Source organism: Danio rerio, chromosome 17 (genome assembly GCF_052040795.2).
Source record: "Danio rerio strain M-AB ecotype USA chromosome 17, GRCz13ab, whole genome shotgun sequence".
NCBI classification, from domain to species: Eukaryota; Metazoa; Chordata; class Actinopteri; order Cypriniformes; family Danionidae; genus Danio; species Danio rerio.
The window spans coordinates 28,495,221-28,507,525 of record NC_141037.1 but is presented as its reverse complement, the minus strand read 5'-3'; the positions used below and the strand labels follow the sequence as shown (position 1 = coordinate 28,507,525).

Here is a 12,305-nt window from a genome sequence, read left to right as displayed (position 1 = left end):
ACTACTTCATGGATTTCGCCTATTAAAGGTTACTTTTAGAACATAACTCCCATGAATAACGAGGGACCACTGTATTGTTTTTTTTTTATTTACTTGTGAAATTCTTTTTTTAATAGGCAAAAAAATGCTCCCAGATGAGTTCAAGACGGTTTCTGTGCATTAAGCAAAAGGTGTGGGAAAAAATGAATGAAACTCTGAAAAAACTACTTGCACCAAGCAAAAAATAATAATTAAATAAAAAATACTATTCTTCCTAATGATCAACAAAATGATTTTTTAAATTCTGGAGTCAAATTTTTTAATTTTTTGACAATCATATTTGAACAGTTTGCCAGATCTTCATGTTCTGAAAGAAATTTTTTTTCAAAATTATATTTTGGGTAAAACCCCTGTAGTCTTCTGCTTTCAAGCAACAACTTTGTCTGTTTTAATATCTGTTGATTATTTCTCTCCTGGCTCTCTAGAGAATAAGCTGCAGTTCTGATAGCACTTTATAAACAGGACAAACCACTGGACGTCTCCCACAGGGCTCGTTCCTGCTTTTGAAAACCTCTCAGAACAAAAGACAGAACAGAATTTTTAAACAAACTTCAGCAAAACATACTCACAGAAAGTAGAGCCAAGAAGATTGAACTCTACCACTAGGCTAGATGAGAAGCTTTATACATTCATCAGAAGATATTGACTGGTAGTTTAGTGCTTCTGCAGCTCTACAGAGCTGAACTGTCTCATACAGGACCAATTTCTCACTTTCAATTTTCACATGAGCTTTTGATTCTGTTCCAATCTCAGCAGCGACTCTGGAAATGACTCCATAAATTGGCCAAAATCACTAGCAGAAATGTTAAAAATCAGAGGACTGACTAAAAAAAGGCAGTATTTCATCAATAGAGTCTTGATGACGATGTAAAATGAGATTTACTATAATCTTTTTAAAAATAATTTCTGAAAAGTCGCCTGATAAGATGAAAAAATATAAAAATCAAAATCATCAGACAAATAGGAGTCTCATTTGACTGTACAAAGAAAGAAAACAGGAGAACATCCTGAATATAATCTCAACATAAGGAGCCACCCTAAACAGAATGATCTCAGATGTTAGAGCATGTTGTGACTAGAGGGCACAAGTCATGCAAAATATTTGCCAACCTCAACATATCTCACTAATTGCAAGGAATTATTTAAAGATTCTCAATCCACACATGGCCATTAAGGCATCCCGCAGGCAGCATTTGACTGGCCAAAATGTTCACAGTACTTCAAAATGCAGGATATAAGGATTATAAATATATTCTTACTATTAAAAGCCTGTTTGAATGTATATCTTCTGTTTAACATGCAGATTATGAAATTTGCTGTAAATGTTTGTAATGAAGCAACAAACACACGTAAACTGCTTATAAAAGTGAATGTTTATGTGTCGTGTCATAACTAAGCTCTTACTGTGATATTTCTGAAGTAAAAGGTGCCAATAAACATCACTATTTTTGTACAGTAGAGGCTGAAAATAAGTCATACCTGTGTTTTTATATATGTTAAAATACAAAATACAACTGTAAAAACATTTGTTGGTCCTTTTTGTTGAGCATATTATGATTTTGCCATTAGCCTATATTTCACCATCCGCAATTTACCTCTGAAGCAAACAAGGTTACTCTGGTTAAGTAAAGATATCTCAGTAACTCCTAGCTAAAATAAACCTCTCCACTAATTCAGTTGAAAAGATCGTCATACAACAAGGAATTTAAATACTTTTTTAAACTAAAAACTTTTTGTAAAATGGTTTCTGGTTTTTGCACTTACATATTTTTTATTTCAAAATAAGAGAACAATTTAATATATTGTATCAGTGCAATCTATATCATGAAATCACAATCTTCCCCTTTTATGTAAGAATTACAAGATTTAAATGTAGCCCATGGATACTACATGGATTTTGGAAATTATGCAGGCGTCAAAACATTCGGCAATTTACTGAAATTTCTCATTTATATGTTTACATAAACAGTTTACATGAATGTTCATTTTACGGTCAGTCTGAGTGATTTACATAGTTTAATAGTTTATGCTGTTGACATAGTTTTTTAATATTTAAATTCTCAGATAAGAAAATCAAATTTTTTAATAAGCTAAAGACTTTTCAAGCTGATAGTAAAATTACTAGTAAATCTATTTTCTAGAATAAGGAGTAATAGAGCTACAGTACTTTAGCTATTAAGAATTATTAGCATAAATCATAATCAAATTTCCAGGGCAAAACTCAAAAACTCCTATAATGCAAGTTATGCAATGCTAAGAATAGCAAAATATAGAGGAACCGCCTGACTTGCCAAAACAAGCCTTGAGGCAGAGGAGGCTCACCTTATGGGAGGATGAGATCTGACATCCATTACAGCCAATTTCTGCCAAGTCTCACTCTAGAAACTGATGCAACTTCTCAAGATCCATGTGTGCTTGATTCAGGGTAGTGGAAAGGCATTTTAGTCGTTTCACTCAACCAACCACATTTCAAGTTTTATTTGTTTTATTTTGGCTAGAATAAAAGCAGTTTTTGATTTTGCTAAAAAACATTTTAAGTCAAAATTATTAGCCCCTTTAAGCTATATATTTTTTCGATAGTCTACAGAACAAACTATCGCTATACAATAACTTGCCTAATTACCCTAACCTGCCTAGCTAACCTAATTAACCTAGTTAAGCCTTTAAATGTCACTTTAAGATATGGAAGTGTCTTGAAAAATGTCTAGTAAAATATTATTTACTGTCATCATGGCAAAGATAAAATAAATCAGTTATTACAAAAGAGTTATTTAAACTATTATGTTTAGAAATGTGTTCTCTGTTAAACAGAAATTGGGGGAAAAATAAACAGGTAGCTGATAAATCAGGGGAACTAATAATTCTGACTTCAACTGTACATGTATTGAGTTTAGAAATTAATTTCAGAAATATAATTTAATAATATGCAAATGATTAAAGGACTTATGTGCATCACAATTTGTAAAGTGAAATTTTCTTTTAGTAGATGTATTATACAAGTCCTGCTGCAGTGCTTCTAATTGGACTTGCATTATAAACCTTAAATAAAAGTTAAGAAGTGATTTATTTTATTTTAGGTGTTAAGTTTAAGCGTTTATACTCTCAAACTCAACCAGCATCAATCATTAAAATGTTACAAAAAATAATTCTGCACAGAAAAAGCAAAGAACATTTTAAAATAAGAAACAATAAGTCAGATCCTGTCTAAACGGTTTTGTAGTTTTCATTTTACAATTTAGCTAAATTAACTAATGTTTTACTAACTATGGGAGCCGTAATGAAATAAGAATACAATGCAAGTATTAGCTCTACTGTAAAAGATCTAGGTGTTAGTTATATTAGACAGCAACTTAACTTTTAAAAATCATATCTCTCGTCACAAAAACTGACTTTTTTTCATCTGAGAAATAAGTTACAAAGCTTTCTATCCATCTCAGATGCAGAAAAGCTAGTCCATGCTTTTATGACTTCTAGGCTGGATTACTGTAATGCTCTGTTCGCTAGCTGCTCAGCATCCTCTTTTAATAAACTTCAGTTAGTAGAAAATGCAGCTGCCAGAGTTCTTACCAGATCAAGAAAATATGACCATGTGCCCCCCAAATTAATCCTCCCTAAACTGGCTGCCATTTAAGTTCCGTATTGATTATAAAAAAATTGCTTCGTACCTATAAAGCTTTAAATAATCAAGCTTCTGTTTATCTAACCAAACTTCTGTCTCGCTACAGTCCAACCCGCTCTTTAAGATCTCAAAACACAGGGCTTCTGGTATTACCAAGAATAGCAAAGTCTGATAAAGGAGGTCGATCCTTGTCATTTATGGCTCCTAAACTTTGGAAAAGCTTTCCTGATAATGTCCGAGGCTCAGACACAGTATCTCAGTTCAAAACTTAAAGACTAAATTTCAGTAAATCATACACACAATGCAACACATAATGGTATGATGCATGAGTGTGATGCATGCAGGTGAGTGGGCCTGACAAACCACTTGTAGGACATTCGTATTGTCTTAATGCTCCAGGCATTTTGTTAGAAATACTCGTATGCTTTATATGTTTGTGTCTTGTGAGTTAGTACCCTGAAACAAAGTGTTCATAGTTTTCTGTAATGAAACAAAATAAATAGATGTAATCTAAATCATAGTTTCCACCTAAATACATAGTTTTCCCATTTGCCCACCAATTCATCAACGTGTTCATTCATTCATTATTACTCACACACTTAGTGCTCAGGCAAAAATGATGAAACAAGACAGGAAAGAGTCTCGACAAAAGTCACATTCTAACATATGTTAATACCAAGTTGAAACCGGGCCTAAATTATGAAGAATATATTAAATTAACCATTTCTAATTATAATAAATAAATAAAATGTTCACACTGTAGTTTCAAATAATCCCATATTTAGAATCCCAGATAGCCAGGGGTAAAAGGAGAGACTGTTAATGACAAAGGAAGCAAGATGTGAAGGTAAAGCAGTATGAAAGTGAGATGAAAGTGAAAAGCCATGAAATAGAGATGATAAGATCTCATTAAATTCTCTGTTCTTATCATCTAAGACAGTCTTCTGGAGTCTCCGACATGTCACGCTTGACTCTGCTCAACTCAAGACCTGGCTGACAGAGATTCCTGGACATGCAGCTATTTATTCCTGCTATCTGTCTGGGGGAGGGTTACAGTAGAACCGGGTATTATTAGCAGCATTCATGCATAATATCGATACTACAGCTCAAGTCGGAATAGCCTTGTACATCTGCTTTCAGATCTTGAATAACTCATGCTCTACATGCAGTATTTATTATTCAACACAATAGTTGTGTATTGGCAAAAAACTTGTCAAACTTGTCAGGTGACAGCCAATTAGAGAGCTTGTTATCTTCATCAACCATGGCCAATCTGCATTATTTTACCTTTACAAGTGCAATGCTCAAAGAGAAGCTCAATAGAGCAGCTAAAATAGAAAGGCTAAATTAACAAGCAATCCAAATACTATTATAAAAAAAGCTAACATTAGGAAATCAAAACCGAACTGGCATTTTAACAGCTAACTTCCAGTAAAATCTCTACTTTTAATTTTATTTGTTGCTCCAGTTATGCGTTTCTGTTTTTAAACTGCCCTTGCAAATGCACTTTGAAATGCCATAAATGTATGAATTCCTAAAAGGATTGTTCAGCCAAAAATGAAAATTCTGTCATCGTTTCAATCACCCATCAAATTTGTTTCATCTGTTAAAAAGAAAAGAAGATATTCTGAAGAATGCTGGTTGATGGGGCCAATCAATTTTCATAGCAATACATTCCTACTATGGAAGTCAATGGGTGCATGTGCATTCAACAGAAATATAATAATAATAATAATAATAATAAGTGTATATATTAAGGGAGAGTACATGATCAGGTATGTGTTTTCTTATTAAACTACCCTTTTAAATGAACTTTCTGAACGTTCTGGTAATTTCTTTTTTAATTTGAATGATTTATTGATGGATTCCTATTTCCTTTAGATTTTTTTAGAACTACTCGATCAATTAACCATTGAAATATTGCCATTTAATCAATTTATTTAATTTATAGATTATTAAATACATTTGCAAACCCATCCATTCATGCCTTGGATTATTTTTTAATTAACTTGTAGATTACTCTAATACTTTATTACTCTGTCCATGATAGTGATGATCTCCACACGAACACTAAAAGGGTCAAACTCCATTTATTTACAGTTCAGAAAGCAGCAGAAGCCTCAAAAACATCTTGCAGATGAGCAAACATGCTAAAAAAACACATCTTTCAGATGTAAATGCAAATCAGGGTTATTGTGTGATGTAGGTCTACACAGCATATTAAAGAGAGAGAGATGAAAAAAGAGAAGAATAAAAATTCACCTTTAATAAGGCAAATTGGTACCAACACATTCTAGACAGCAATTTTAATCTGCGTATGAAGTAAAAACTACAAGAGTTCACCTCATTAACTGTTCCTGTTTTTTTTTTTTTTTCAATAACTGATCTCTTTCATCTTCATGTTCACCACTTGTTCCCACTAATCAACATCCCTTAGACAGAATGTTCCCTTACAAAAAGAGGAACAAGATTATTTAAAATAACTGCATAAAGAGACCAAAGACAAAACCCTCAACAGGCACAAATCCATCCATTTATTCACACACCCCAATTTAACATCCGCAAACATGGACAAGTGAAACAAGCCATGGCCTTTTGAAGTGTTCACAGTGAATCTGCCATAACACATCTGCTTTTGTTTGTGCGTGGCCTTGTTTCGTCTCAGATTAGCTTCAGTGCATAGCTGGATTGTTTTGCCGGCCCTGTCCTTCCAAACAGATTGACTTCACTGTATTTATGATGACCGTAGATCACATCCAAGTTCATCGACAGTTAATCGACCCTCACCAACGACCTGATGCTGACATGAAACGAAATAAAAAGTCATGTGATTTATTCCAAGTGCTCCCACAACAACAACAACCAATAAGCATGTATCAAGGGGCGCAGTGACAGTTCGTGAGCTGGTGGATCAGTAATGGCTTCATGAATCACAGGCTCTGGCTGTTATCATGGTGTCTGCTGCTATGGGCCCATATTTGTTGCACGAGTTCTGTTAAATGGGTTTCAGGCAGCATTTGGAAAATCTTCAAAACTTGTCCAGGTCAAATACTGCCAACAAATCATGAGAAATTCTTTATGGTGTGAACATTAAACCTACTTTTAGCACAGTGGTTCTTTCTCTGGTGGTCAGGACTCCTTTTGGGAAGAGTCTACAAATGAACTACAAAAAAGGTAAAACAAGGTTTACAATAGGGCTGTGTGATTTGAGGAAAATATCTACAGTAAGTGCAATTTTTTGACAGACATTGGGATTTCGATTTCTGATTTAATTATGTAGTAAAGCTTCATCTCAATAATCTGTAGTGTAGCTTTTTACTGCTAAAATACAGTGAGTGTTAGTTAATAAAAGGAACTGAAAAGATATCAACTTACATTAGCAAACAACTCTGAAATTGTATTTTGCTTGCTACTAGCTTGTCACTGGCAATGGAGGAATTACCAACCTACGTCACACGGGTTCCCAGTTGCAAAAAGAAACCAGTTGAAATAGCAAACATATCGTGTTGTGCAGTAGGATGCCCAATTCGAAAATAGAAAACCTAACTTTTACTGTACACCACACTGCTTTTAATGCCAACCGCAGACGTTTTTGGCTAAAAGGGAGCTGAAAGAAGTGAGGACCTAATTAAAAATGCTGGACTCTGCAGTTCTCATTTTATATCAGGCAAGTTCACGCTATGCTTAATCATACACATTACTCGTTTTTGATTGCAGCAATGATTTCAGCAAAAACAGTTACATATGTTTAATTCAACTGCGTACACTGAATGCTAAGAATGAATCGTGAAAGAGTAAGTTCTGTGGAAATATAAATTTCGAATTTATAATTCCGAATTCCGAATGAACAATAACCTACGTATAACTCAAAAGTTATATTCTTTGGTTTTTAATTATATAATTTCATTAACATGCCAGCTAGGAGGGACATTTAACCTTTGTCTTTCTGACTACAGGCTAAGCCAAAGTGGTGCAAATGTTTTAAATGGCTCCATCTTTGTCTTCGGGTGTTGCTTTTATGCTACAGAAACCCTATGTTGATTAACTTGTGTGGTCAGTAGCTGGGCCGGTTTTTAACACCTATGCCATGCTGACTCCAATACTGAATTTGCATGCTTTGTTTAGCCATCTCCCCTCCTCCTAACAGGACAATATCGACAGGACATCTTTGTCTTAATTCAGACTCGTGATAGAACTTGCAGACTGCGGACCTCCAGTAGGCTCTGCGGACACATGGACATCCAAAAGACGCTGTATGACTGCAGATCAACCAACACGTCTCAATGAAGGAATTCTGCTTGTTTCGAGTCTCCTGGACTGGTTTCTCTCTTCTTATTCACTCATTTATTTTTTTACAACAGTTCACATACCCTGTCATATGAGTGCAGTGTCAGAATGCAGTTGTTTTATTTGTTGATGATTACCCAGGCCTTGTATAGCTCTCTCTTTTTTTTTTACTTGTTCTTGGCTGGGCAGAACCCCGGTTTTTAGCACTAAAAACTGTTTGTTTGTAGTAGTTTGTGCAGCATAGTTCAGTTGCGCAATTCTGATTGGGCAGAACGAAAGTGCGCTCAATCAATTGGCTAGTAAGTCTGTCAGTCACACACAGACGGCAGTCACGCATTTGCTCTGAGTGGGGGAAGTTAAATAATATATATATTTCATATCGCAGCCTCTTGCAATTATCTAATTTAGTATATCTAATCTAATTTTGATTAATCGCACAGCCCTAGTTTACATTGAACAAAAACTACAATTAATCAGTTTAATAGTTATCATGAACTTTATCAATGTGCATATATACTGTATGGAGGAATTTCAGGGGATTTTTACAAACTCGTAAATCATTTAAATGTGTAATCACCAATTCAGTTAATGGGATTCAAAAACTGAATTGTTTTGATTACATTATTTAAATGGAAAAATTACTGACAATTCCTTTAAACTGTATTTAACTTAAAGAAATTTGATCTAAAAATATTCATAGAAAAAAATTAATCTACTATGTAACCTATTATTATTACCAAATGTTATTGTTAAAAATCTCAATGCAAGGAAGATGCATGATCCACATGCAAGTTTTTCAAAACGACTCATTTTGCCTTTGGAACAATAAAACATCTATTGTTTGTGTCAAATAAGAAACATCTTTACATTTTATTTGCACAGTCTGTCTCAGTTTTTTTTTTTACTTTGTTTAAGCATCAAAGTATATCTGTTCTACTGTCTTTAATTCTTTGTTATTTTTAAGAGATCAACATATTATGAGAATCTAATGGCACCACAGAGAATAAAAAACCCTAAAACATGAGCACAATAGCACAATAAAAGAAAATTGACATGCTGTTTTAAAAGAAATATCTTAATTGCCATTGAAGAGGCTTCATTTTAACAAGACAGGACATTACATGTGCAGTAAATCGTTTATATTGAATCACTTTTGTCAAAGCACCCTGGAAATGATGCATATCATGGCCTATGCCGAGAATAATGATGATGATGCACTAACCATAACAAAAATGAATGCAATTTATTTTAAGAAATGTCAGGAAATAACAACTAAAATGTTAACAAGCTGTATTTACACAAATGCATGCTTATTAATCAACAGCTAATGAACTACCTTCACTAATTGATGATAATATTTGCATAATATTTAGTCATTCACAAATGAAGCTGCAAAGACTAGTGAAACTACTGCTTAAAGTGACCATATGTAAGTTTTTCTTTAATCAAATATCCCAAAACACTAAAACTGTGCTAAATAATTTGCTATATGTGAATGGTTTGTTATAGAAATCTTATGAAAAATGTTTGAATTTAGAGAAATAAGCCATTTTACCTACTAGTGACACAGACCATGTCCTGTTTCACAATGATAAAGATGTCATACTGTAAATCCTCAATTTTCATTGTGGTTTCATAAAAACATTGAAACCCCAAAGACATTTATGCTTTAATATATGCTTATTACACTACACATAGCAGCAATATAGCAGGATTCTATATATATATATATATATATATATATATATATATATATATATATATATATATATATATATATATATATATATAGGATTCTAAGATGTGCTTCCTCACATGATCCTGACCGGAAGAACCGGAATCAGTTGACTACGCCATGATAAAAGCTCAGTGTACATATCTCTTCAGCAGTCTCAAATAATTTCAAAGCTTTCAGCCTTACTTTGCTTCATATTACTATGATAGTAAGTTTTGAATCTTTTAGCTCATCCATGAACATGATTTTAGCAGGAGTCCTTTAGAATGCAATGAAGACTACAACTCCCATGATTCCACACTCATTAAAATATGCCTTTGTTGCAAATGTGTGCCCTCTAGCCGAGAAAATGACATCCTGTGCCTTTAAGCGAGGTCACTTTTGTCTTTGGACAGACTAAATTAAAAGCCCAAAAATATCTGTCGACAGTCTCTGGGGTTTTATGCATCACAGGACCTTGACCAGAGCTTCACTGCAGTCCTGAGGTGAGCTCACCATTCAGAAAGATGAAGAAAAGCACATGCTGCTGCTGCTGCTGCTGGAGGAGACAGACTGTCTCTTTGTCCAGCACATCAGGCTCATGTTACACATACATTTTTTTTTTAAATACAGGGATCTGTGAGGGAGCAGGAAAAAGGCTTTCCTCATACAGTTAGATAAAGTCAAGATTGACCGAGGAACAGGCAAGTAATTTGACCCGTTTAGACACCCAAAGAGGCCTCTGAGTCTCTGAGCCACAACTCTAAATCTACAGTGCTTGTTCCATCGATTGTTTCAGAAAGCTGCCAATAGACCTCAGACACTGCTGTGAGACAGAAGCTGCTCTGAGGTCTGTCAAATACGCCACTCACAATCCTGGCTCATACACAAGATCGTAATTCAATCTCATAACAGATCTCTACAGCAGGACCTGTCACTTTTGATCTGTGAAAAGGACTTTTCAAAAAACATATAATAAATGTAAACATTTTTTGCCACACATGTCGAAAACTAAAAGTAATTTGTAGAGGAAAGACATCAGAAATAAACAAAAACCGAACCGTGGTTCCAAAACCGTAAACCAAACCGTGCCTAGTTTTCAGTGATGCAGTGTGGATGGAAAGCTATTTAGAAATGCTAGGTGAAACGCCAGTCGGGACGTGGATCATCTTTGTTCTAAAACACGGCTTTAAAAATAAATTGTACTAGTGTAAACGCGGCCTTAAAATGCCTAATGCCAAGCGTAAGATCAGAGGAGACCGAGCCTTTGCTGTGGCTGCTCCCACACGATGGAATGCTCTCTGCCTCTTTATATAAGGCAGGCCCCTTCATTGTCTTTGTTCAAATCCCATCTCAAAAATCTTTTTTCTTTGGCCTTTGACAATTAATTTTATATTTGTTTTGAATAGTGTTTTTTATATATCTTACATATGTGTTTGTCTTCCTTCTTTTAAATATGTTTTATAAGTCTTGTGTTGTGTTATGAACTCCTTTTAATTTTCAGCACTTTGTTCTGCTCGCTGGAGGTCGTTCATGAATAAAGTTTGTATTATATCATAATGTAAAAAAATACAAAACACTTCATATTTTTTCAGTTAAACTACAGTATTCACTATTACAATATAAAAAAAACTTAAATCAATTATTTTTGTTAGATTACTGCATCATTACTGATTAGACTGATAAAAATGTAAAAATTGTAAAAAACTGACTGATATACAAAAAAACAAATATAAACTCTTTTACCGAGTTTGCAAATTACCTATATAATATGAAGTTTGTGTGAAATCGAAAATGTACGATGTTTATTTTGTTTGTACACATTGTTATTCTTTAGGTGAGCAACTAATCAATGCAAGTAAACGCACTAAAAAAACTTTGCTTCTGACCATTTGCTTCTGTGTTTGGGGTGTCCGTCCTGCGCTGTTAACTTCAATATTCTTAACCACACCCCTCTTACAATTCGTTTGCTATGAGAAAGAAACTCAATGATGAATAAGTTCTTTTTGTTTTTAATATTGTTTCTTTAAAACTCTTATGACCATCCTAAACAAGTTGGTTTGTGTTTTTTTGTGGTCAGTTGAATCCTACCTTTACAGATGAAGAAACTCCATCCTCAGTGGTGCTCTGCCCATTCTGCAAGAAAACCAGACAGAAATTCATGTTTAAATGCACACACAGTACTAGTTTGGGTATGAATAGAAAGTATTTTACATTTTCCATATTTTACAATAACATTAACAGTCATATAAACCAAAAAAGCCACTTTTGAGGTGCCACGTGGGAAGAAGAGTGGTGATTAATCATTAAAAGACAGTGATCTCGATTAGAAAACACCCACATGATCTTATTCACAAATGATGTAAATGTAAATGATGGTCAAGTATGATCAGATCTGTGTTTGACCTAGAGAGCAGCTGTCATGCGTAGTTATGAAATGACATAAGTGTTTCAAACTGTAATTTCCATGCTACAAACATTCAAATTATCACAGAAGTACTGGGAAACTGTTCATTAACATTGGTGTGGTAGTTCAAAGTGCAAAATGAACACTTTATTAATTAAATAATACCAGTGTTGGTATTAGCTTGATAAGCTACAAGCTACTCATCGGGAAATACAGAAATCCGTTTTCATCTAATAAAT

The 12,305-nt window shown here is 34.1% G+C and overlaps 1 protein-coding gene across 2 annotated transcripts in view; it reads right to left on the bottom strand.

Annotated features, from left to right (window-relative positions):
• The window catches only part of rps6ka1 (ribosomal protein S6 kinase a, polypeptide 1), a 105,609-nt gene that overhangs the window by 72,449 nt on the left and 20,855 nt on the right, over window positions 1-12,305 (bottom strand). For both annotated transcript variants that reach the window (XM_087289572.1, NM_001077775.3), the window contains exon 2: window positions 11,751-11,795. In XM_087289572.1, coding sequence (XP_087145698.1) covers window positions 11,751-11,795 — 45 coding nt within the window. The remainder of the gene's footprint in view (window positions 1-11,750; window positions 11,796-12,305) is intronic.